Source organism: Podarcis muralis, chromosome 10, assembly GCF_964188315.1.
Source record: "Podarcis muralis chromosome 10, rPodMur119.hap1.1, whole genome shotgun sequence".
NCBI lineage: Eukaryota > Metazoa > Chordata > Lepidosauria > Squamata > Lacertidae > Podarcis > Podarcis muralis.
In genome coordinates, this window is record NC_135664.1 from 76,017,459 (window position 1) to 76,044,331 (window position 26,873).

The 26,873-nt window shown below is 53.6% G+C and overlaps 1 protein-coding gene across 1 annotated transcript in view; it reads left to right on the forward strand.

The window, feature by feature from the left end:
• The window catches only part of SND1 (staphylococcal nuclease and tudor domain containing 1), a 232,189-nt gene that overhangs the window by 107,193 nt on the left and 98,123 nt on the right, over positions 1-26,873 (forward strand). The window contains exons 12-14 of the mRNA XM_028746419.2: positions 3,070-3,170; positions 12,477-12,587; positions 22,662-22,734. Of these exons, the coding sequence (XP_028602252.2) occupies positions 3,070-3,170; positions 12,477-12,587; positions 22,662-22,734 (285 nt within the window). The remainder of the gene's footprint in view (positions 1-3,069; positions 3,171-12,476; positions 12,588-22,661; positions 22,735-26,873) is intronic.

The window sequence follows — 26,873 nt, forward strand, 5'->3', positions numbered from 1 at the left end:
TAGGGATCATGGTAGGCCAAAAACATCTGGAGGGCTGAGGTTGAGGAAGCCTGCTATGAGCAACGGGAAGGAGGGAATTCTGATAGGGTGGGGGCCTGGGTCCCACCCCTCTGAGCGTCTCGCTGGCTGCGGAGGTCCTGTGTTGGGGAGGAGGGGGGCTCCCAGGGAAGGAGGCCTCCTGCCCTCCCTGCACCTCATTTGCAAGGCTTGACCCCTCTGCCTATTCAACCAGCACTTAACTGTGGGGGCCGTTCGTCCTTCTGATGCTCCATCAGTTTATTCTGGGCGTTTTAGTGGCCTTTCCATGAATGGGTCAGTGATTGAGTTCGTCTCTGACGCTTTCAGGGCTGGTATCTGTTGCCGTGCCGTTAACTTGTGCATGTAGCTGCTCCAAATGCTTCTGTCAGGAGGCGAGATGCAGATCATTTGCATGAAATGCGCCGAGAACTGTTCCTGATCTGCACAGAGAAGCCGAGCGCCTGCACTTGGCTGCATCGCACCATTTCCCAAAGAGTTAGCGCATGTGTGTGTCGAGCTCTTTGTTGGACTAATCCTCCAGATGGGTCTTTCTGGAAAGGGGGGGGGGGACCACGCAGCTCTTGCAGGTTCTGATAGTCTTGAAAGGCTCAGGCAGGGTGTTCCTGGGGGAGAGCTCCTGCCCGCACCCTCCCTGCTCACGTTGGCCATGAGTGGTGGTGGTGGGGAATTGGATACTGACCCGCCGTCTGTTCCAGCAAGTTCGGGTAACCCAGCAAAACCACCTTTCGGTGAATATTTCACACTCCTGCAGATGCTTCTGAACGCAGCCTTGGCTTTATCCCTGCCTGCCCTGAACGTCCCCGTATTCCTCAGAGGATGGGAGGGTGGAGGAATCCTGTTTCAGTCATTTAGCCTTGGATGTCTCTATGCCACCCAGGGCAGCTGTTGTGCTAACTCTAAGCAGAATCCAGGCGCACGAGATGGGCTGCTCAAGACGCGGACCCGGTGCTGGTGCAGTTGCACCCGTTTCCCCAAATAGCACCACTGAGCTCTGCCCTGCCTCCGTGGCCATTGAGGCATCTGATCAGGCCTTGGGCCTGATCCAGCAAGCTTTTCTTGCATTCAGATGCTCTTGTGATCCATCAAGCGGAAGCGGGAAGCCTCGGGCGTTTCTGCCTCTGGGCCTGCAGCTCCTCCTCCTCCTCCTCCTGGGTGCTGGTGCTTCTTGTCCATTCCTGGGCCAGCGCCCGCCTTCGCCTGCCTTCGCCTCCAAGCGCCTTGTCTGTGCACAACCTGGCAGGCTCTGGCTGCTGCAGCATGTGCTGCCTTGATGGGCCTCCTGCTGGCGCATCAGATGCTCCCTTCGCAGCAGGGAAGTGTCCGCCAGGGGCAAGGCTCGTCCCGGGCTGCCCTCTGCTCTTGCTCTGCCTGCCTGGGGGCTCAAGGGGCCTCTGGCTTCCCACCCCCAGCCTTAAGGCAGAGGAGTGAGCAGGCTTGCAGGGAGGCAGCGGGGGGAGCAGATGGGGGTGGATGCTTCCTCTCCCCTCCGTCCTTGCAGGGCAAGGGAGTCCCTGCCTGCTCTTCCATGCGATGGATTGCAGACTAAAAAGGTGGGGAGGTTTTTCTGTGTGTGTGGAACAATTCTTTATTTGATTTTCCAAAATATAAACATACAACAAAACCATTTCCAGATCTAATTACCAAGATTACTCTGAATCTCCTGACTTCCCCCCATCCTATTGATTCTATTTCAACTGCATATCAATACTTCTCCATTTTTTTCATTTCCCCAGATTATCTATGCTTTCTGCTACATTACAAGTGTGTTTAAAATCCTGCTATTGCTTTAACCTGTTTACAATGATTTTGTTTTTGTTTTTTTTATAAAAATTTTATTAAGATTTTTACATTACAAAATAGAAAAAGAAAAAATACAAAATACAAAATAAAAATAGTTAAAAATAGTCAATCTTTTCATCACATTATTTTTCATTTACTTGGTTCTCGGACCTCCTCATACCTCCCTTTTTTGTATTCCAGTTCAATTTATTAGCTCAGCAGTTTCTTTCCTTCTTTATTCTACCCAGATCTTTAATCTTAAATTATTATAACCTTGAATTTATACTTATATTCTTTTATACCATTACAACTAGAAACCTACAATGATTTTGTATATAAAGTCATACCTTGGGTTACAGACGCTTCAGGTTGCGTTTTTTTGGGGTTACGGACGCGCCGAAACCCAGAAATACTGGAACGGGTTACTTCCAGGTTTCGGCGGTTGCGCAAGCACAGAAGCGCTAAATCGCGCTTTGCACACGCACAGAAGTGCTGAATCGCAACCTGCGCAGACGTGGCGCTGCAGGTTGCGACCGCTGCAAGTTGCGAATGTGCCTCCTGCACGGATCACGTTCACAACCTGAGCGCCCAATGTACATTTATAAACATTTCCCATTCTTTAAAAAATGTCTTCTCTTCTTGATTCCTGAGCTTCCCGGTTAGTTTTGCCATTTCGGTGTACTCCATCAATTTGATGTGCCGTTCTGGTGGGGAGGTTTTCAGATCCCTCCTGCGGCCTCACCCCAAACAAACCTCATTTATTTTTTTAAGATTCTATTTATCAATTTTCAGAAAAAAGGTGAATTAAACATTCTCCAGTGTGCATTCCGCTAAGATAATTGGCTACCCTTCCACCCGTCCCATGGCTGTGTTTTGCTGCTACACATTATACTTCATCTGTACCGTCTTTTCTCAACTTTATTTGTGAAATAACTAACCTCGTATTTTTGGGACCTGTTCTCACGGTTTGCTTCCTGCCACGCTCCCTGGCTCTTCCTTCCTTCCTTGGCAAGTGGAGTCAGCCCTGCGGTGCCCACCTCCTGCCCAGCTCCCTGGCCCTGCCCACCCTAGTCCACGGTTGCCCCAGAAGCAGCGGAACTGCCCAGCTGGTACTGAGCTGGGATGGCTTCCTCCGGGCAGATCTTTCTGCCTCTCCATGGCAACAGGCGCCTCCTTCTCTCTGCCACAAGGTCTCCCCTCCTTGACGCTCTGCCCTGCTGCTCCTTCACCTCTGACTGCCTCTCCTTCCAGGTCAACGTCACGGTGGACTACATCCGGCCGGCCAGCAGCGCCACAGACACGGCCCCCGCCTTCTCGGAGCGCACCTGCGCCACCGTCACCATTGGCGGCATGTGAGTACGGGGTACGGGCAGGGCTGGATTTAGGTTTGATGTGGAGGAAGAGAAAGGAGAATGTTAGCCGCTTTGAGACTCCTTTGGGTAGTGATAAAGTGGGATATCAAATCCAAACTCTTCTTCTTTAAGCTCCTGAAGGTAATGGGGCCCTTTCTATGTCCAGCTGTCCTTTGTCAACAACAAATTGTTGCTGTTTTTTGTGTTGAATATGTGCTATGTGGTCATTTATGGACCTAATAGGTATCTCAAGCCATTTGCACGTCACAAAATATGTATTTTATCAAAGTAATTGTTGAACTGAAATACAATTAAGAAGAAGTATATTAATAGTGAAATACAATTAAGAAGAAGTATATTAATCGTGAAATACAACTAAGAAGAAGTATATTTTGGGGGGGCCCCCATGAGATCCAGCTCCGAGGGCCTTCTGGCGGTTCCCTCATTGCGAGAAGTGAGGTTACAGGGAACCAGACAGAGGGCCTTCTCGGTGGTGGCACCCGCCCTGTGGAACACCCTCCTGTCAGCTGTCAAGGAAATAAGACAACTATCTGACTTTTAGAAGACATCTGAAAGCAGCCATATTTAGGGAAGCTTTTAATATTTAATGCTGTGTAATGGTTGTGAGGGGTTACTTGTGCGTAAATGGCCTGAGATGTAGTTAGCTTGCTTGCCCAACCATGCTTAGGGTCAGAGCTCACCCTCTGTGACCTGTTAGTCACTTGCAGAATCCGTCAGTGGGCGTTTCTTGAACCTCTTCCAGCATAAAAGCTGTTTGACCCCGAGTCTCCTCCTATGTTCCCTGCGCGGAACGCGTCTGCGCAAGTAAGGGGAAGGCAGGGGTGTGCCAGCGCTCTCTCCACTAGTTTCGGGTGAAGGGTCTTGGAGCCCTGTCTCCCATTCCTCCATCTCCCTCTCTTCTCTATTGGTGTTACCTTGAATTCCTTCCCCCATGCTGGTCCCCTCTCCGGCATCGCTCGGGAGCCCTGCCTCCGCTTCTCGCTCTGATGTCAGTTCCCTGACATGCTGTATTGTTTTTAACACTCTATTGGGAGCCGCCCAGAGTGGCTGGGGAAACTCAGCCAGATGGGCGGGGTATAAATAATAAATAATAAAAATAGATGATGATAAGAAGAAGAAGAGGAGGAAGAAGAAGAAGAGTGGGGCCCTAAGTTATAGCTTGGTTTAGCTTATACGTAAATCCGGCACTGGGTACGGGGGGGGGGGGTGCGAGGGCCTGTGAAGGAGGCCCAAAGAGCCCCAGGTGGCCGACCAAGCCCTGCAAGGTCTCAGGGGGCCATTCAGGGGCCCCGGGGGGGGGGGGGGGAGAAGGCCACTTGTAGTGCCCAGCAGCTGGCGGTGGATGCCGAGGCGTCATAGAATTGGAAGGGACCTCTGAGGCTCATCTAGTCCAACTCTCTGCAATGCAGGAATCGCTGCTGACGAATCCCTGACTGATGGGGATCCCTTCCACTGCCAAACGGCTCTCACCATCAGAAAGTTTGTCCGAATGCTTCGTCGGAATCTCCTTTCTTGCAACTTAACCTTCTGGGACAGCTCAGTTGGTCAAGCAGGAGATTCTTCCTGTTGGGGTCGTGGGTTCGAGTCTCGCCTTGGGCAAAAGAGTCCTGCACTGCAGGGGGTTGGACTAGATGCCCCTCAGGGTCCCTTCCAGCTCTGCAGTTCTGGGATTCTCTGACTCCTGTTGACTCATCCATTGAGTGCTTTCTCTGCCCCCGCCCCCCCCCCCCCCCGTGGCAGGTGAGGAGGCCTTTCCCTGGCCAACCAGGTTCCCCTGCTTCTCCCCCCCCCTGCCCTCACGGCTTCTCCCCTGGGCAAGTGGAGCCCCTCTTCTCCCTTTCTCACGGCTGGCGCTGTAGCTCAGGACTCGTGGGCAAGAGGCAGAAGACCTTGGGGGCCCCCGGGCAGAGAGGGGCTCGTCTGTGCCCAAGACCAGAGCTCAGGGGCCGAGCCCCGCCTTTGAGGGCACCTGCTTCAGTCCCCAGCAGCTTCTCCGGCCCGGAGTGCGAGAGAGCTGCTGCCAGCCAGTGTAGGCAGCACTGAGCCAGGTGGAGCAATGTGGAAGGCAGCTTCCCTGTGGCCAAGCCCTGCTGAGCTTTGGAGATGGAGGCTGGGCCTGCCCTCCTGCCCTGTGGGGTTTGGGCCTCTCCCTCCCTGCCCCAGAGCTTTCCGTGCCAGGATGCCCCGTGACCTGCCTGCCTCTTGTTGCCTGCGGGGCGGTTGCCCGGCGTCTGATCTGTCAAAAGCACACTTAAGGCAGAGGATTCTGCGCAACCAGGGAGAGAGGCTGCCTTTGAAAGCCTCCCGGCTCGATTTTCCGGAGGAAATTGGGGTCTGCGTTTCGCGTTTGTGGGAGAGCAGAGAGCTCTCTGCGGCTGCTTCTCGCTCAGCCTCCCTTTGAGAGGCAACGCTGCTCTTTCACAGCTTAACAAGATTCCCTCTCCAGCTTTCATCCGCGCTCACTCAGCCCCATTCTTTCATGTGGGTCTTGCATGAGAGAGTCACCCCATTGCCACCCCCCAAATGCCAGAGCTGCTGTTGCTGGGCCTTTCGAGCCACGAAGGCAGCTGGGTGGGTGAGGGTGGGCTGGCTGGATCGCCTTGGGAGCCCGCGGGGAGGGGATTGCGGATCCCCACCTTCGCCCCGAGCTCTGATCCTTGGTCTTGGGCTTGCCTGCCCTGGACCCTGACAGAGGCTTTGGCTGTGCAAAGGCCAGGGGGAAACAGCTGGGCGGTGTTTGCAAATGCCCCTGGAGATGGGCGTGAAATTGTGTTCCAACATATATAAAAACACAATAAAGCATCAAACATTAAAAAGCTTCCCGACACAGGGCTGCCTTCAGATGATATATACAGTGGTACCTTGGTTCTTGAATTTAATCAGTTCTGGGAGTCTGTTTGACGAGGCTTTCGATTGGCTGCAGAAGCTTCCTGCACTCAGTCGGAAGCCATGAAAGCCACGTCGGACGTTCGGCTTCCGGAAAACCTTTGCAAACCAGAACCCTTACTTCCGGGTTTGCGGCGTTCAGGAGCCTATTTGTCTGACAACTAAGCCTTTCGGGAACCAAGGTACCACTGTAATTCCTCATCTCCTTGACGTTGGTGGGAGGGTGTTCCACAGGGCGGGTGCCACCACCGAGAAGGCCCTCTGCCTGGTTCCCTGCGGCCTCGCTTCTTGCAGGGAGGGAACCACCAGAAGGCCCTCGGAGCTGGACCTCGAGTGTCCGGGCTGAATGATGGGGGTGGAGACGCTCCTTTAGGGATGCAGGGCTGAGGCCGTCAGTACCAACACTTTGGACTGGGTTAAAACGGGAAGAAAGAGGCTTCTGACTAAACACGATGAAGGACAGTGAGAGCTGTTTGGCAGTGGAGCGGACTTCTTCTGAGTGTGATGGACTCTCCTTCCTGGGAGCTTTTTCAGCAGAGCTTGGGGGCTTTCATGGAGATTCCTGCATTGCCCCTTTGGGGTCTTTTCCAATTCTACGGTTCTAGGATCCCCTTTCATGGGCTGGTGAGGAAGGCTTGGAGACCCCCAGAGACCCCCAAGCAGGCCATGCTGGGCAGCATCCGTGGCTGCAGCCTCTCTGCTTCCCTCCACTAGGACCTGCCCCCCCTCCCCAGCCCCCTAATGGCTTGTGGGGCTGCAGAGGCCTTGGATACGCCATGCATGATAATTCTGCCATTAATCTTGGCACCTTGGGGCCGGGCGCTTGCTGCCCTTCGACCACGACAAATGATGGAGCCAACCGTTGCATGTACATTCGATATGCTGGTTGTGGAAAGAGTCCCTCAGGGGGGGGGGGGTTGCATTTGTGTCTCCTACCCCCCTGCTCTGCTCTCCCTCTGACTGCCACCCCCAACCTCAGCTGCGAAAGGGCAGATCGGCCGATTGGTAGGTGGTGCAAGGGGGGGCTTCCGAGGGAGGGGTGGGCACAGCTGTTTGCAGAGAGCAGAGAGCTGTTTGCAGAGAGCGTCCTGCCCCCGTGTGCCCCTCAAGGTTGGTGCCAGATCACAGAGCCAGGGCATCGCAGAGCTGCAAGGGACCCCCAGGAGCCCCCTGACGCTCCTCAAGATAGGAGTGGCAGGACACATCTTCGGTGCTGAGCGTGGAAGGCCTTTCTGGGTCCCTTGCCACACAGATGCCCACCGTTCCTGGGGCGTGGGAGCCATGCAATACAGTCTCGGCTCCTCCCATGCCGGTCTGGCAGCGGCAAATTGGGGTAGAGTGATTGTCATGGGAATGGAGGTGGGCAGAGACCAGGGTCCCCTTGCCCTCTGCGTCTCGAAGGGGCAGCTCTGACTCTGCTCTCCCTTGGTGCCAGAGGGAGCTGGCCGCTTCCTGGGCAGGGAGGTGCAGAGGGAAAGTGCCAGTCTCTGCCAAGGCATTTGCAGCCCCAGCCCTCCAAGCGCTGCCCTTTCTTTGCTGAGATGCGGGGAGGAGTCAGGCGCATCTGCGGGAGGAAGGAAGGTGGGAACATCCAAAGTCTGCTGCGTTTGAGCACAGGATCCCTCTTTCCTTCTGGAAAGAGGAATCGGTTGAGATCAAGCAGGAGCCTTTGCTGCACTCTTTCTGATGGCTGATGAAAATGTTTAGACTAGCCTACCCAGTTGCTTAGGGACGCGGGTGGCGCTGTGGTCTAAACCACAGAGCCTAGGGCTTGCCAACCAGAAGGTCGGCAGTTTGAATCCCCGCAATGACGGGGTGAGCTCCCGTTGCTCGGTCCCTGCTCCTGCCAACCTAGCAGTTCGAAAGCACGTCAAAGTGCAAGTAGATAAATAGGTACCGCTCCGGCGGGAAGGTAAACGGTGTTTCCGTGCGCTGCTCTGGTTCGCCAGAAGCGGCTTAGTCATGCTGGCCACATGACCTGGAAGCTGTACACCGGCTCCCTCGGCCAATAAAGCGAGATGAGAGCCGCAACCCCAGAGTCGGTCACGACTGGACCTAACGGTCAGGGGTCCCTTTACCTTTACCTTTACCCAGTTGCTTAGAAAGTATTCGGAGTCTCTTTTAGTATTTAAACGTTGGTCTGTTTTAAAGTAGGGTTGCCATTCCACCCCCCTCAGTTTTATGGTTTTATCTTTTTGTAAAACCCTTTGAGGGTTTTTAAAAACAATCATGCAGTGTATAAATTTTATGAAATAAATAAAAACCAGCCTTCAGAAGTCTAGTTTCTGCTGTTTGTGGAGGGCAGAGCAGAGCTGCCCTGGCTACTAGCCTCTTCCAGGACTCTGTCCAGTCCTCTTTTAAAGCCATCCCAGTTGGCGGCCATCATTGCCTCCCGTGGGAGGGAGTTCCATAGGTTAACGATGTGCTGCGTGAGGAATGCAAGAAGGGAAGCCTGCAAGCGCCTGGGTCCTGTCTTGGCTGTGCTCCTTGCCTCCCGCCACCCCAGGCAGCCGCTCCAGACCCCCCCCCCCTTGCTGCTCCTCTTCTGCAAATCGCTTCCTATTAGATGCCTCGCTTGGCTGGCATCTGGCAAAGATGCGGCTGCCTCTGGGGAAGAGCCTGCCAGATGCTGAATGGCAGCACCCAGGGACAGAGCCCCCTCGGAGCAGCGGGGCAGGGGGAGGCGGGGCCAGGGTGGGGTGGGGCCAGAGGCAGAAAGGGGCAGGAGAGTTAGCATCCATTTTCCCCTCTGGGCAGCAGGAGCATTCCTGCAGAGCTTCATGCAAGCCTCCTTGCCCGAAAGCAAGAGGTCATATGAGGACGGGATGCAGGCCAGGGCGGGGGGTGCGAGGGGAGAGTTCTGAGGGCCAAGCAGACCCCCCCAGAGGGTTGGACCCCCCGGGTGGCATTTGAGCTCAGTTTTGCACAGAGCAGACCCACTGAAATTAATGGACATGGCTAGCTTAGGGGTTTGGGCTAGATCAGGCTTTCCAGATGTTTTGGGACTACATCTCCCATCATCCCTAGCTAACAGGACCAGCGGTCAGGGAGGATGGGAATCATAGTCCCAAAACATCTGGAGGGCTGAGTTTGGGGGTGTCTGGGCTCGGTGATCCTCAGGGGTCCCTTCCAGCTCCACCATTCTGTGATTCCAGGAACAGGTCTTCTCTTGAGTAAAACTGGGTGGCATTCCTCCCTGTGAGATTAGAAAGCGGGGAGAAGCGCTTTCTCCTCTCCTCACCCTCCTCCGTGCCCTGGTACCCGCAGGCAGTGCTCTTTGCAGCCCCCAAACTGCGCCTCTGCTCCTGGGCTGTAGCTGAGATAGGCTTGCTTGGAGGTGCCCCTACCCCTAGGGCACCGGGCTCACCCTTCCTGGGCAGGCAGGTTGCCCTGCACCTGGGAATTGGACGCAGGAGGCTCCTCTGCCTCCCTGGCGCTTGTGCCCGGCTGGCCTTGGTGCAGCGTAGCCCCTTTCGCGGGCACACAGCCCCTGGTGGCTCCCCTGGCTGGCATGGCTTCCGTGGAGAGCTGGCTCTCCCATGGCTGCCTGCCAGGGATGTGCCTCGCTGCTTCCGGGCACTGCCTGCGGGGCTCAGATGCTGAATGGGGAAACCTTGCCAGCCTGCGCTGCCTCGCCCCCCCCCCCACGACTGCCCTTCTCCCCCCTCTTCCCCTCCAAGCTTTGGCTCTGAGCATCAGCACAAACACCAACCGACAACCTCGCCTGGCGAAGGCGAGAGGTGCCAAACTTCAGCGGGTGGGAGCCGCCTGCGCAGAGCGGAGCCTCAGCGCTCCTTGCCCTCGTGCAAACAGGGCACGGGCAGCTTTTTCTCCCGGGGAGAAGCCCCGAGCCCCCCCGGCCTCCTCCCAGCTCCCCACAAGCTTTGGGTGGGGCGGCAGGAGGCAAGGAGGGGGGGGGCGCAGCTGCCCAAAGAGGAGCCGCCTTGGGGTGCTTCCTTTCCTCTCTGGGGGGCTGCTGCTTGCAGCTGCCTTGTGGGGGGAGGGCACCCCCTTCACGTCCTTGGAGCCGCTCGTGATTCTTCTGCGCCGGGTGGGAGGCAGCTGCCAGGGAAGGTGGGCTCCGCGTGCCGCGGGTGCCCGGCAACTGCCTGCCTGAAATAGGAGGTGCGGCAGCAGTGGCTTATTCCTGGCTGCCTGGCATTTCGCGCGGTGCCTCTGCAGCTGCCGCTTCGCTTGGCAGCCGATTCCTCCTTTGCAGATCTTCCCCGCTCGTCTCCCCCATCTCTGCCCGGCCTATTTCTGGCTCTTTGCTTGCCCGCCCACCCCCTTGAGGCGGCAGCAGCAGCAGCAGCTCCAGGCCGGCCGTGAGGGCCTCCTTCATGCGCTGGGATGTGGTGGGCACTGGACTCGTGCCAGTCACAGCGGAGGCAGAGAGGCTCCCGGCAGAGGAGCCGGAGGGTTGAGGCCCTTGCCGGGGCTGTGGGAGTTTGGCAGCTGAGCCCACAGTGCCAAGCCCTGCCTGCGCCTCCCAGGAGGGGCGCCCACGTCTCTGGGAGCCCCCCAAGCCTGATGCCTGGCCGCTGGCTTCAAACGCACTGGAACAGTTGGCATTCTTCGCTTTGAAGCCATCCCCACGTGGAGGGAAATAAATCGCCTTGCTCCACATACGCCTGTTTGGCCGCTGCGCTTGGCAGGACTGGCACTGCCAGCTAATCCCCATTCAGTGTAGGAAATCCATCTTTCTTTTTTTCCTTCTTTTTATATAATTTTTTATTAGTTTTTTTTAACATGCCATTTTCAACAGTAATTCAACGTATTTTTATATCTTATTCATATTTTTTTTACTTCCATCAGTCCTGTCTGAAAATTTTCCAATCTAATCTCTTAGTATACATTTCTTATTTTCCCTGGTACATTTAAAACTCATAACCAATATCTTTGTTCTTTATCTACTTTGTAGCACTTCATACATTCCTCCTTACAAAACCTAGTGTAGTCCTACTAGCGTAATTTGTTGGTTACAATTGCTTTTCAAATAGTTCAAAGGAAATCCATCTGTCAGCCTGGCAAGAGCCTGCCCTGTGGAACTCCCTGCCTCTTGATATGAGGCAAACGCCTTTCCCGTCCTCTGCAAAGCATTCCTGACCCAGATGCATGCAAAGTTGATGGGAGTTTAAACCTGTTTCAGTCTTGTAACTTTCCCTGTGCTTGGTTGTAATTTTTTTCTTAGTAAATTTATTGCTTTATCGTTTTGTAAACGGCTTTGATTTTGTTTTTAAAATAATAACCACACAGTGTGTAAAGTTTAGTGGGGGGGGGGGAATACATAAATTAAAATGAGCAGGTGAGGATTTTTCTGCACCCCACCTCCCAAGGGGGAAACAGCAGCAAAAAAAGAGGGAAGCGCCAGAACCCCCCCCCCTGCTTCCCCCCTCCCTGTCCTGTATGCCGGGGGTGCCGGGGGGGGGGGCTCTGCAGAGTGAACAGAAATCCTGGGGTCTTTCAGCCACAGGTCTCCTCCCCCCCCCCTTGGGGTCCCCCTGCTTCTAGGAGAATGGTGACACGGATGAAAGGAAGTCCATCTTCATGCAGCTCATCGTTAAACTACAGAACTCCCTCCCACAGCAGGCAGGGATGGAAGCAGAGGCTGTTAGACCTTTAAAATACATCCCTTGAGTTCCTTCGAAAGTTCCCCTCTTCCCTCAGATAGAAAAACATTATGCATTTGGCAAGTTAAAAAAAAAAAAAAAGTTTACTTACAAATTCACCAAAAGTCAGATTCATGTGTTATTCCATTCAGCATTTAGAAAAAAAATTGCAGAGGCAGTAAGACTTGACTTAGTTTGATCCTGACTTGTTTTTAAGAGGTAATTTAATTATTGTTTGATTTTATACCAATGTTACGTATTTGATGTTAGCCGCCCTGAGCCCAGTCTCGGCCGGGGAGGGCGGGATACAAATAAAAGATGATGATGATGATTTCAACGTGGTGAAAGTTCCTAAATCGTTGGTATAGAAGCTCAAGAATGGCTACAGAGCCCAGAGCCCCTCTATAAGCTCAGCACCCCAAGGCCCACCTCGCAGGGAGGGAGGGGGCTGGCCAGGCCTGGTCTCTGCAGGGTGAATCAGCTGGCATGGTAGAGATTGGGTTCGGGTCGAGGGGTTTTCTGCCGCTCCAGAGGGGAGATCCTGTACCAGTGGGTCCAAATTGTAAGGACTAAACATTAGGAAGAACAGTGAAATGGCTGTTCTTCAAAGAAGGCGGACTCTCTTTCATCAGAGGTTTTTAATCAGAGGTGGGGTGTCCGTCTGTCATGGATTCTTGATCTGTCATTCCTGCGTTGCAACGGGTTGGGATAGATGGCTGCTGGGTGTCCCCTCCAATTCTGTGATTCCAGCTCCCGCCACTCACACCTTTTCCTCCTCTTTCTCTTGCAGCAACATCGCTGAAGCCTTGGTCAGCAAGGGCCTGGCCTCCGTCATCCGCTACCGACAGGACGATGACCAGCGGTCCTCGCACTACGACGAGCTGCTGGCGGCCGAGGCTCGGTGAGTGGGGGGGGGGGGGCAGGAGAGAAGGGGGCTGAGGAGCAATGGGGGGAGCAGCAAGGCAGTGCCTGGAAAGGGCTGGGGGGGCGAGAGAGAGGGCGGATCCCCTTTCGGTGCCCTTTCAGGACTGCTGGGCAATGGGGCTATGCTCACTGGACCTCTTCCGTGGTGGGGGGTGGGGGGAGATGGGACAAGGAATGTGGAGGCCTGGGAGTTAGGGGGTCTTCCACCCGCTTCCCAGGGTGGCAGGGAGCCCCTTTGGGCCCTGATCCATGCCCAGGCGGCTGCCAGCTGCTGGCGAGGGGCCACACCTCCCTGCTGCCCAGGGACAGGCTGTTCCGGCCACCAGCTGCGCTGCAGGTCCCTTGGAGGCCTGAGGGCGAATTCTGCCGCTCTTGGGAGGCCGAGGAGCAAAGGTCCCCTTTGCAGAGGCTCCCCACTTTGCTCCTTGGGGCAGGCCAGCTGGGGAGGCCGGCGGCTGTGCCAGAGGAGACCCCGAGCCGTGGGTCTAGCTTGCTTGGGGTGTGGGCGTGTGGTGCAGCCCAGCGCCAGGAAATGTGTTCCTCTGCATGAGTATTTATTTTTATGCCACCTGTTGGCCGCTCAGTCTCTTCTTAGCATGGCGAAGAGGAGACTGAGAGGAGATTGGATTAGCTATCTTCCAATTTCTCAAAGGCTGCCCCATGAAAGAGGGGACAAGCTTGTTCCCGTGGCTTCATGGGGAAGGAGATTCAAGCCGTCTCCCTCGGAAGGGGGTTAGGCATTGAGATTCCTGCATTGAAGGGGGTCAGGCTGGATGACCCCCAGGGTCCCTTCCAGCGCTACAATCCTCGGATTCTATGATTTTCTAATACAAGGCAATGAAATTCCTCTGCTGGGGGCCCCTGCTGCCATCCTGAGCCCCCCTCTGCCTGCCAACTCCTGGGAGCTGTCCGCCAAGAATGGCGGGTGTCCTTAGTGTTGGTGTAAAGCAGAGTTCCGTGCCCAGCGGAAGGATGAGGAGTACGTACTACATACTCAATATTGCTTTATTTACAGTTCAAAGCAGTTATATTACAGAAAGACATCTTGCCTCTGCAGGAGCAGATAATGCATCCTCTCTCCTCGACAGCTTGGAGAGAATCACCCAGTGAAAAACAGGAAACCAGTGTACGTCACATCCAGTCTCCCTTTCCCGTGAGAAACTCCAACAGTACAGACTGTGGAATGTAAACACCTGTCTCGTGACAAGCCCTTTCGCTGCACAGTGAAGGAAAGCAGAAACCAACATCCTCCCCCTTTCTGTGAACATCACTGGGCAGCGTGTTCGTACAATATCAGTACAAACCCAACTTCTGCACATAGGTACAGTGTTGATCCCTTGATACAATCTTGGACAATACATCAGCAGGAATTTCATTACCTGGCATATAGGACACCGTTACGAGTCTCTTCTGAATACATTCCCTAGCATGCTGCAACTTTAATTGCAAGTGCTTCGTGCTTTGCTTACAACCTTCAGACTTCAGCAAAGTCAAACATGCTTTGTTGTCCTGGTAAACCTGGATCGGACATTTGACAGGAATTTTCATATCTTTGCACAATTGTATCAACCATTCACAATCCTTAAGTGAATAAGACAGTGCATTCAGTTCAGCTTCACAAGTACTTAAGCTAACTGTTGTTTGCTTCTTGCATGACCAATCAAACAGACCTTGATTGTACATGTAGCAAACCCCAGACGTACTTTTCCTGTCTGTAGTGTCACTTCCAAAACTTGCATCTGCAAATATTTCAAGACAACCAGACTTCTGATTGTTAAATCTCAGTCTGTAATGCATAGTGCCTTTCAAATACCGCGCTATGCGTTTCAGAGCTTTCCAATCCTTGACACTAGGATTGTTGACTTGTCTGCTTAGCAAATTACAGCTAACAGCAATGTCTGGTCTTGAACATCTGGCAATGAAGTTTAGCTTGCCTAGCACACTTCTGTACAGTGTAGTGTCAGAAAATGCTTCTTCAGTGTCATCTACCTGATAACCTGTTATCATCGGTGTGTCTACAGGGTTAGCATCCATCAGGTTTAGTTTGCTTAACACATCAGCAATTTTCCGTGACTGGTGTACTAGAATGTTACCATCTTGATCTCTCTCTATTTCTAGAGATAGGTAGTTGTTTACCTCACCAAGATCTTTCATGTCAAAGTGCTCTTTCAGTTGAGCTAGGGCGTTATTGTACATTGCGACATCTTTCCAAAAGAATAATAAATCATCAACATAAAACAAACAGTACAGTTTCTTTTGCCCCTCCTCTTTGACAAATACACATGGATCAGCTTTCCCTTGTTGAAAACCTAGAGAAAACAACACTTCAGTGAGTTTTGTGTGCCAACACCGTGCACTTTGTTTGAGACCATAAAGGGATTTCTTCAGAGCACAAACAAATCCCTGTTTTACCTGTACGCCATCAGGTGGAAGCATATAAAGTGATTCATCTAGAGATCCGTACAGAAAAGCTGTATTAATATCATGGTGACTAATGTGTAGATTTTGCTCTGCAGCTAGCTTGAGCATAAGCCTAATGCTTTCATACCTCACTGTGGGTGAGTAGGTCTCGTGATAGTCTTCACCTGGTACCTGTGCAAAACCTCTGGCTACCAATCTGGCTTTGTGTCTGACTACCTTGCCATTTTGATCTGTCTTCGCTTTGAAGACCCATTTGCTTCCAAGCAGTTTCATTCCTGGAACTACTGGAACTAGCTCCCATGTTTTGTTCCTTTCCAAGGAATCAAGCTCAGCCTTCATGGCATTTAACCATGGCTCAGCTTCCTTTGAATCCAAACCCTGGATTTCTTGGAAACTTGAAGGTTCAAATACCTTCTTGGAGCTTTTAACAGCTGTTACTGCTATCGTAGCAAACTCATCAGCAAATCTCTTTGGAGGTTTGCCTTTCGTGGCTCTCTGTGATCTACGAATTAGCCTTAAGTCTTCAACACTCTCCTCTTCCTTCTTAGGAGAAAAACGACCTATTGTGAACAATGGTTCTTCCAATTCTTGATCAGAGCTTTCAGAGGGTCGCATAGAGGCTTTCGCACTCTTGAAATCCTCTGAATCACCCGATTCAGTTTCAGATTCAGACTCAGAACCTTCATCAGTGGGTGTGGGTTGTTGTGGTTGCTTTTGACTATCCTCAGTCTCATCACCATCATCAGGATAACATTGGAAAATTCCCACATTCTCCCCCCACTTTGCATTGTACTCAACACTTCTCGTGAGCTTAATTGTCTTAGAGCCAGTCATCATTATTCTGTAAGACCCTTTCTGATAACCTAGAAAGATACCATGCAATCCACGCTTGTCTAACTTGGAGTTTTGTGGTGAATGAACCCACATGTCAGAACCAAATATTTTCATGTGTTTGATGTATGGCTTCTTGCCAAACATCTTCTCATAGGGGGTACAACCAATCGCTGAAGATAACCTGCGATTGTAACTGTAAACAAAACACGAGAGAGATTCGGCCCAATAACTCTCTGGAAGATTGGCATCATGCAGCAAGGTTTTTAACCCTTGAAGCAATGTCTGATTTGCCCGTTCCGCAAGTCCATTCTGCCATGGCGAGCGAGGACTAGACAAATCGTGTTGAATTCCTTTCTCAGTCAGAAAAGCTTCAAACTGCTGAGAAGTGAATTCTCCCCCGCGATCACTGAAAAGAGTCTTTATCTTCTTACCATGCACATTTTCCAACCAAGCACAGAATTCCTTGAACCTAGGAAAAGCCTCTGATTTCTGCTTGAGATTGTACACAAAAATATATCTCGAAAATGCGTCAATGAGAACCATGAAGTACCTATTTCCACCCAAAGAGGGCGATAGTGGCCCAACCAAATCAGCATGAACAATCTGGTATGGTTCCGTAGCTTGCCTACTAGACACCTTACCTTTCGCAGCCATTTTCACCTTGTTTGCTGCGCATGCTTTGCACTTCATGTGGTACTTGCAGGGTTTAATAGTCATACCTTCAACCAAGGCAGGCATTTTAGATACTGCCTCAAAATGCAAATGACCAAATTTTCGATGAAAATCATGAATACATTCTGCATGCAAACTTTTGTTAGAACCTGCAATACAACAAGTGTCATCCTGCACAACATCATCATAATACAAAACAAACAAACGATCAACATATTCAGCATGCAATTCATAGTCATTTTTCTTTGTGATGATGCACTTCTTGTTCTTGAAGGACACGTCAATGTTCCGCTCATTCAGCTGTCCAACGCTGAGAAGATTATGTTTGGCGTCTGGCACGTAAAGGACATTCTGTATCGATAAGTCCAAACTGTGAAGAACAACAGTTCCGTAGCCTTTACTGGGAATAGTGTGGTCATCCGCCTGGTGAATCGCACCTTCCTGCGGTGTAAAAGACACAAACAGTCTCTTATCGTTGCACATGTGGTGGGTCGCCGCCGAATCAACAACGAAGAAAGATCTAGACGTCTTCTGGACCTCTGCAACCTTTGGAGTGAAGCGTGAAACCATAGCCTTGTGCTGCGTTGTCCTAGACACCGGACCTTTGCCTTTGCCTTTGCCTCGGCCTTTTCCACGCGATGAGCTTTCGCTGCGCTGCTCTGTCTTGGCCCTGGGATATCTGCATTCCCTCTTCATATGGCCTAGACGTCCACATGAGTAGCATTTCACTGCCTTCAAAGCTTTGGCGCCATCTGGTGGTTCCACTGCACTATGGGATGATGTCTGTGAAGACTCCCCCTTGCCCATGCAGCTAGCACCCCGGCGATCTGCTTCATTCTGAATTACGGCAGTAACAAAGTCCACTGTCAGCTGAGCTGTTGGCTGCACAGCAATCTGGGTTGCAACAGACTCCCAACCTGAACCCAAAGATTGTAGTAACATGAAAGAATACACAGCCTCTGGAAAGTTGAGTCCTCTCTGTTGCAGCTCATGTCTCAGATTTTGCATCTCCATCAGATGTAAACGCACATCTCCACCTTCAGCAAGAGCCATATTATGCAGCTTGTTGAAGTAAAACATAGTGGATCCAGCTTCTGTCCTTAAGTGAGCCTCTGTCAAAGATTCCCAAATTTCTCTGGCTGAGGTCTTATCACGCAATAGACAGAGCTCTTCTGGGGATACTATCAATGTAAGTGTTCCCCGTGCTTTGGAATCCTTAGCTTTCCATGCATCTGTAACTGGAGCTGGGGGGGTTTCTGTAATCACCTCAAACAAACCCTCTTTCCGCAGAATTGCCTCTGCATACTGAACCCAGTCCGCATAATTTTTCTTGTTGAGCTTAGGAATCCCACAAGCATCCTGAAGGGCCATCATGACTCTGGCATTAGCCTTCAGCGTCATATATGCTGCTTTAAATCTTGCTGCGTCACTGCTGCAGCTGCTTCATTCCAAAAGCGCTTTTAAAAGTTACTTTCGATTTCCCCAGCATAGTAACTTGTGCCTGGGAGCCTTTTGCCTGTTCCCGGCAAAACGGCTTTAAAAGTTCAAAGTCCAGCCATAAAGCCATTAACTGGAAGCTGGCAGGCTGCCCGGAGCAGTAGTACATACCTCATCAATCATGTTTACGCGCAGAGCAGATTCCTATCCGATCCGTCCCTCTGCATTCCGATCCTTTGCCGGCACTCCGATTCGACTTCTGGAGCCCATAACCACGTGTTGGTGTAAAGCAGAGTTCCGTGCCCAGCGGAAGGATGAGGAGTACGTACTACATACTCAATATTGCTTTATTTACAGTTCAAAGCAGTTATATTACAGAAAGACATCTTGCCTCTGCAGGAGCAGATAATGCATCCTCTCTCCTCGACAGCTTGGAGAGAATCACCCAGTGAAAAACAGGAAACCAGTGTACGTCACATCCAGTCTCCCTTTCCCGTGAGAAACTCCAACAGTACAGACTGTGGAATGTAAACACCTGTCTCGTGACAAGCCCTTTCGCTGCACAGTGAAGGAAAGCAGAAACCAACACTTAGAGGGGGCCTCCTTGAACCAAGCGCTCCTTGCTGGCTGCTCATGGCACATGGGCACAGAAGGAGAGAGGCTGCAGGATCAGGCCAGTGGCTCTGTATGGAAGAAACCCACAAGCAGGACTTGAACCCAAGAGCCCTCTTCTGTCCCGTGGGGCAGGAGGATCGACTGGTTGCAACTGTGGAGGGCAGAGCATAGCCCTCTCCTGTGGGGCAGCAGGAGAAGGACCCCTTGGCTTTTCCTGGGAGAGGGCTGGGTGGGTGGTGGGTGGCATCGCAGGCTGGACTCGGGGCAAGTGGGGTGGGCGTCAGGGTTCTCTGGGGCCCCTCAGACCAGCCTGGCAAGGTCTCTCGGTTGTAGCTGCTGTGCCTTGCTTTGGGGGGGGGCGAGATCAGACCCTCCGTAGCCCCTTGCCCGCCTCTGCCGGAGAGCCCCTTCTTGCAGCCAGCAGCATGGCAAGTCCTTGTCAAGTGACGCAGGGGGGGCGTGAATCTCTCCCCCCCTCTCCCCCCCCCCAGCCCTTATTAAGAGTCTGTCGGCCACCAATTAGCCGAGCCTTTTCGTTGACAGCTGGGCTGAAAACTTGCAAGCCTGCAGCAGAGAAGCGGGCGCCTTAGCCGAGCGCGGAAAAGAGCAAAGGCGGCAAAGCGGCACGGCTGGCGCCGGGGAGCGGGTGGGACCGCGAAGCCAATTACCAGGCCGGCCCCACGCAGCATGGGCCCAGCCCTGACGGATGTTCCTCCCGCAGGGGGAGGGCAGCAGGAGAGAGTGGAGCCCCCTTGCCAGCCAGCCAGCCGCGAGGGTTGGGAGGAGGAGCCCAGCTGCTGAGCAGCCAGGGCGGGGCCAGGAGAGGGGCAGGATGAGGCCCCCTGGGCTCCTCTGTGGGCCAGGCTGCCAGCCTGATGCAGGAAGGCAAAAGCACTTGCTCAGGGTTTTGGAGCGTGGCCTTCCTGTGGCCAGAGCGGCGTCAGGGTCTCCTGGTGCCAACGTGATGCCCCCCCTAGTCCAGCCTCCTATTCTCCCAGTGGGCAGCCATCTTCCCATTATGGCAGGGGTGCCCAAACGTTTTTCAAAGAGGGCCAAATTTGATGGAGTGAACATGTGCGAGGGCCGACCAAGGACATATACTGCCACGGGGGCCGGATTAAATCAAGCGGCAGGCCGGATTAGGCCCCTGAAATGGACTTTGGACATGCCTGCATTATGGGAAACCTGCAAGCATTATCTGAGCACAAGAGCAGCTCTCCCCTCCTGCCGTTTTCAGCACCGAACCCTGAGAGCCTCGCCTTGCGCCTGAGCATAGCGGATGAGCAAGTTTTTGGACCTCAGTCAGTGCGAAGAGCGCAGGGGTCTCGGGCAACCGGGAAGGTCGGTGCAAGGTTTGCCCTGGTCGCTCAGCCGCCCGCTCTCTGCGCCCCACCCCAGGGCTCTGTCCTGCTGCCCCCACAGACCTTGTGCGCCTTCCCTTCCTCCTGGCAGAGGAAGACGACCACAGAGCAGAGCAGCCCAGGATGCCAGCGATGCGATTGGCACGAAAGCTGCCCAAATGAGCTCAGCGTTGGCTGCGGCCGGCTTCTGCTGGGCTATCAGGCTGAGGAGGGAGCGGGCTGCTCCTGTGCTTGGATCCTGCATCCAGGCTTCTTCCATCGGGGCTCCTGGCTGGCCGCTGTGAGAAGAGGGCCCCTCGGGCCTCATCCTGCTGCAGCTGGATGCCCTTAACTGTCACCTTGCCTCTCTCCCCCTTCATCTGAGATGACGTCCTCTGCTGCCCCTTCTTAAGTGTGTTTTCTTGTCCAGTATTCCAAAAGACGGGAAGGCCGGCCTGCATGAATGAATGCCCTCCCTCCCCCCCCAAACGCAGCATTGTGGCGGCCGGCTTCCTGCGAGCAGCCGGCTGCCGGTGCCCCATTTAACCGGGGCCGGATTCAGCCGGCCGGCCGGCCAGCCCTTCGCAACAGAGCAGCCTGCTCAATGACTTCTCCACAAAGGCCCGGCGGGATCCCTGGCGCTCCCGCCGGAGTGTTTTGTGCGCCTCGGCTCGGCTGAACAAACGGCAGGCCCCGGCACGGGAGCAGCCATTGAGCGGGCCCAGCAGGAGCCGAGGGAGAGCCGGGCTCGGAGAATTGCGGAGCTGGAAGGGGCCGCGGGGGTCATCTAGTCCAGCCCCCTGCAAGGCGGGAATCGGAGCGGAAGAATCCCTTGACAGGGGGCCGCTGGACCTTTGCTGAAGGAGGCCATAGAATCTTGGGTTTGTATGCTTTGAAGGGACCCCCGAAGGTCATCCAGCCCAACCCCCCCCCCCCACAATGCAGGAATCGCAGCAGAAGAATTCACGAGAGGGGGCCACCTGTCCTCTGCTTAAAGCCCTCCAAGGAAGGAGAGTCCTTTTGTCAAAACATCTCTTCCCACCGGAACGGTCTTCCTTTTGGAGGACCCCAAGGTGCAGCAGAGAGCAAGGAGGACGGAGGGGATTGTGTGTGTGTGTGTCTGTTTCTGGGGGGGGGGCAGGAGGGGGGCCCTGCTCGTCTCAGAGCCTGATGGCGCCTTTCAGATTGCAAGCAGTTAGGCGGCGGCGGCAGCAGCTCCTCTGCTTCAGGGAGGCTTGATAGGAAGAGGGAAATGCAATTAAAAGGAAAAGGTTAGCAGCTGGCCGTGATTGTGGAGAAGCTGTGGGAGGAACAGCCTGCCTGCAAATTGGAAATCCCTCTGCTCTCCCCCCCCCCCCATTAGATTCCTGAGATGGTGCTCCTGCAAGAGAGGGCAGAGCTCTTTTAGGAGAAGTGGGGAGTCCTTGTGGGGCAGGGGAGCTGCAGGCGGAAGGTGCAGCAAGGCGGGGAGGGGGGCAGAAGTTTCTCTCTCTGCCTCGTCACACCAGGACTAGTGAATGTCCCAGGAAGCCGAATGTGGGGCCGTTTGGGGCAGGTCGAAGGAGGTGCAGAGTTAAACCGCAGAGGCAGGGACGGCCACCAACTGGGGGGGGGGCTTTAGAAGAGGAGGAGGCAAATTCACAGAGGAGGAGAGGGCTCTGGGAGCCACTAGACATCCTGGGTCCTAAGGAAGTCAGATCATCCTCCCCCAGGGCCAGGGCCTTCTCAGTAGTGGCTCCGACCTGGTGGAATGCTCTGTCCCATGAGACCAGAGCCCTGCAGGATTTAACCTCCTTCCGCAGGGCCTATAAGACGGAGCTATTCCGCCTGGCTTTCAATTTGAACTTAGCTGATCTTTTATTCCCCTTCCTTCCCTCCCCTCCCCTTTTGATGAAGATCACCCGCTCTGGGATCCCGCAGCTAATTCTCCCCTGGTCTCTTCACTGGCCCAAATAGGACTAACTTAGCCAACTAGCCCTGGTGATCATCTAATGTTTATTGGATGGATTTCCCCCTAAACTGATTTTTTATTTTATTGTTATTCACGTTTCATACTGGATTTTATGCTGGTTTTTTTGTAGCATCAATTAAGTGTTTTAAATTTGTTGTTAGCCGCCCTGAGCCTGGCTTTCCTGAACTGGGAAGGGTGGGGTATAAATAAAAATTTATTATTATTTATTATAGTCAGGGTTGCTGTGCTCTCTCCCCCCCCCCCCCCGTCATTTTCTGGAAACCAGAGGAGGGGAGAGGGCTTCTCTTGTGCCCGGATCCTCCTTGCTGGTCTTGCAGAGGCAATTGCTGAGAGCAGGACGCTGGACTAACTGGGCCCCTGAATGCAGGAATCTGAGCCAAAGCATCGCTTACAGGTGGCCATCCGACCGCTGCTTGAAAACCTCCAAGGAAGGTTTTTTCCAAACCCTCCTGGCAGGGGGCAAGAGGCTGGGCTCTGATGCCCAGAGTTGGGGAGAAATCTGGTTTCCCTGAGAACCGAGCTGCTTGTGGCACGTTTTGCATTTCAGTCTTTCGTGCCATTAAGGGCAGGAGGAATTTCTGGCTGCTTTTGAGTCTCCCTGCTCTGGGCATGGAGGGAAAAGCCCTTGGAGGGAGATCCAGGCTTCTGAGCCCAGGGCCGCTTCTCGGGGTCGACAAGCCCCTCAGAAGCAGAAGGGGGCTCCTCCTGGGCTGCCCCTCTGGCTCCTTTGACCATCTGATTGCTTCCCCCCAAAAAACAGGGCGATAAAGAACGGGAAAGGACTGCACAGCAAGAAGGAGGTCCCGATCCACCGGGTGGCCGACATCTCTGGGGTAAGGAAGGCAGAGAAGCAGATCCCATCAGTGTCCTTGCGTGCTTGGTTTTTGTTTAAAAAAGAAGGGCAATGTGTAGAATTGTAGAGTTGGAAGGGACCACAAAGGCCATCTAGTCCAACCCCCTGCAATGCAGGAATCTTTTTGCCCGTGACCCTGAGATTCAGAGTCTCCTGCTCTCCTGACTGAGGTCTCTCCTAAGTGGAGAGAAGGGAGAGGCCTAGGTTTTCCACTGGCGTCTCCAGAGTCCCGTTCTCGGCCCTCCAGGTGAAAGCTTTGGAAAGGCGCTTGGTCTTGGCCTGGAAATGGACGCCTCCCTCCCTCCCTCCCTCCCTCCCTCCCTCCCTCCCTCCCTCCCTTCCCAGGCCGGCAGCTTCCAAGGAGCTTCATGGATGCAGCTTGGCCAAAGGCAAGGCTGAGGGTCGTCATTGGGAGGTGTTTGTTCTCGTTCTCTCTCTCTCCTTCTCCCCACGTGCCCAGCGCCTGTCTCCAGAATCTCCCGAGGGGTCAGGCCGTTTCCCAGGCCCATTCCCCCCTCCAAGCAAAGACCCCCAAAGTGAAACTCTGCAGCCCTGCTTGGTTCTGAAACAGAAATGGAAAGGGTGGTGTGTGTGTGTGTGTGTGTGTGTGTGTGTAGAGCAGGAGTCAGCAAACTTTTCCAGCAGGGGGCCGGTCCACCGTCCCTCAGACCTTGTGGGGAGGGGGTGGACTATATTTTGGGATGAAAAATGAAGGAATTCCTACGCCCCACAAATTACCCAGAGATGCATTTTAAACAAAAACACACCTTCTACTCATGTAAAAACACCAGGCAGGCCCCACAAATAACCCAGATACATTTTAAATAAAAGGAGACGTTCAACTCATGTAAAAACACAATGATTCCCAGACCGTCCGCGGGCCGGATTGAGAAGGCGATTGGGCCGGATCTGGCCCCCGGGCTTTAGGCTGCCTACCCGTGGTGGAGGGAGAGAGATGCATGCTGGGAAAGTGATAGGCTTTTCATCGGCCATCGACCTGACGCCGCCAGAAGGGAAGCCTCCTCAGCAGCTGTGTCCCCCCTGACTGAGAAGACAGGAAAAGTTCTCCAGGCAGCTGCAAAATTCAGGCCCTCAGGAGCAAAACTGCCCTTCCAGATCCAGCCAGGGCTCCGTGGGGACATTTGTGCTGCTTCTGGACTTGGGCTGCCGAGATCAGCATCCTTGCGGGGAGCTGGATGCCCTGGCGATAGGGGGGTCTGGTTGCCACAGCGTCCTTGGAAGTTTTGCAGAGCTCTCTGCAAGCAGCCTTGCCACAGGCTCCCGAGAAAGTCGAGGAAAGAGAGGAAGAGAGCCTCTTGCGGGTCAGGGATGGGCAACGCTTCTTTTCATGTATGTGGCAACGGCCTTACAGATATTATTATCCCAGAGATGGGAGGAAGAAACACTCCCGACCAGGGAAGAACGGCAAATCAAGTTGATGGACTCTGCCAAAATGGCCAAATCAACTGGGAGGCTCAGGGACCAAGAGGACAAGAACATTAAAAAGAGAATGGGGGGGGGGGGAGTATAATTAGGAGACCATTGTAAGCAGATGGAAACGTTAGCAGGATTTTAATCACACTTGTAAAGTGACAAAAACTATGGAAAATTTAGATGGATAAAAAAATGTGGATAAAGGATTGATAGGCAGTTGTCATTATTGACATGAGGACCCCGGGGGGGGGGGGAGTTTTGTGATTCAGAGCAATCTCTTCATACGGATTTTTAATTGACTTTTTGTTGTAAGTTTATATTTTCTAAAATCAAATGAAAATCATTTTACGAAAGGAATGGGCAAAGCTTCCGGGAGCAGAGAGCAGGAGTAACTGGGCGGTTCTCCAAAGGGAGAGGAGTACCGTTGGGCCCGGCGCTTCTTGGCTTGTTCCTGCAGGATCTAGAGTGAGGAGCAGGGAGGTGACCAGGTTTGCTGATGACAGCGGATCGTTCCAGGTTGTTGGAACTAAAAGAGATTGCCAAGAGCTGCCAAGAGGACCTTTCCAAACAGAGTGGATGGGCAGTAAATCCTTGCGAAGTGATGCGTGTCGGAGCAAAAATATATATCTTAATTTCACATATACGCTCGGTGGCACTCACACACCAGGGGCGACACCTGGCGATTGCAGCAGAGAGCTCCGTGAAGGTGCTGCAGTTGGAAAAGGGCAAATTCCACGCTGGGGAGCATCAGGAAGAGAATTGAAAATAAAACCGCCAATATCATGGCGCCGTTAGAAAAGGCTCTGGAATCCCGTGCCGCTTGACTTGCCTCGAAAGGAATATTGCTGAGTTGGAAAAGATTCAGGAAAGGAGACCCAAATTGATCAGGGGGGTGGGACTGCCCTGTGAAGAAAGGTCCCAGGGTTTGGGACTTTGCAGTTTAGAGAAGAGGCGGGGAAGAGGCAATGTGATAGAAACTGCCTGGCCTGGAGAAAGAAAAGGGTTTCCTTCCTCTCTCATAGCCCTGGGACTCATTGACACCCAGCGAAGCTGGATTCAAGACAGAGAAAAGAAAGAACTTCTTTGTGCAGTGCAGAGTTAACCCCTGGAACTCCTTCCCACAAGAGGCAGGGGCGGCGAACAGCTTGGATGGGTCTAAAAGAGAATCAGACAATTTCATGGAGAAGGAGAGGGCCATCGACGGCTGCCAGTCAGGGTTGCTAGAGAGATGATGCCTCTGAATCCCAGCGGCTGAGAATCTCAGGTGGGCAGAACTGGTTGGCGACTGTGAGAACAGGATGGTGGACGAGACGGGCCCTGGGCCTGATCCAGCCGGCCTGCCTTATCTCCTTCTCGCCGGTGTGCGGAGCTGGATTCGTTTCGCCTTTCGCTTTCTGTGCCAGGCGCGCCCTCGCTTGCAGCCGCAGATGGTGCCGCCTGGGCCAAGACGCTCCTGCCTCTGCCGTCGGTTCCCTCAGCGGCTCTGAGCCTTTGCCAGGCAGGATCCCTGGCAGCCCTGGCTCAGCCCTGGCATCCCCACCTCCTCCCAGGCCCTTGGGGAAGGTGACCGGCGGGCAGGTGACTGGAGCGACGTCCTCTCTGGGCCCCGTGCCCTCCGCTGAAAGGATTCTCTGAGCGGAGCCTGCCAGGCCGCAGAGCTGGCGACGGAGCTGCGGAAGCCGCCTCTGGCCCCCCCTGCCCCCCTCCTGGTCTCCTGCGCCTCCTCATTAAGGCACCTTGATTGCATTTGAGCAGCTTGGCTGTGCAGATGAGGCGGCTGCGGCTAAGCGGTTCGAAACCTGCGCGGCGGGCAAGTGATCTAATTCCGGCCGGTGCCTGGAGGCATCTGATTAAATGCGCCGCGTTGTCACCTGACGCCGCCTTGCAGCTGAGCACGTTTGCGCCGCCTGCCAGGAAGAGAGAAAGAGAGGGGGGGCCTCTGAGCCCTATCAATGCCGCTGCCCCCCCCCAAATCAGGGGCTGAGCCCCCGAGGCTTGCAAGAGACACCCTGGACTGCTATCCTTCTCCTTCCGCTGCCTGTCTTGGCTGATCCCTCTCCCCTCCAAGGCATGTAATCCTGCTCGGGAGTAATTTACTAAATAATTTAAGTCATGTAAGACAAATCTGCGTCCGCTTCCCTTCCCGCTTCCAGCGCTGCGTCCCATTATGGGGCTTGCGAGAGCCACAATCGCGGAGTGACGGGGTTGGGGGGGGGGGGGAGCTCGTTCTCCGCACCCGCCTGGCTGTCCTTCCACAAAGTCCTTGCATAATTTTGCATAATTGGCAACGCTTCACATAAAAGTAGAGTTATGATTCTATTTTTCTCCATTCTATTTATGCATAATTTCCTTTCCATTCAGAGATAATTAACGCTGGGGAGGTTTTGAAATAATAGCAGCTGTCCCCGGCTTTTCTCCGTCTTGCTCTCTCCTTCTCGGCCGGGAATCTGTGTCGAAGAATCATAGGGCTGGTACCCCAGGGGTCATCTAGTCCAACCCCCGGCAGTGCAGGAATCTCACCTGCAGCATCCATGACGGACGGCCACCCAGCCTCTGCTTGAAAACCTGCAAGGAAGGAGAGTCTGCCAGATCTGTTCTACCGTCAAACAGATATAAGCCGTCAGAAAGTTCTTCCTGATATTTCGTCTGAATCTCCTTTCTTGCCATTTGAGTCCACAGGTTCAG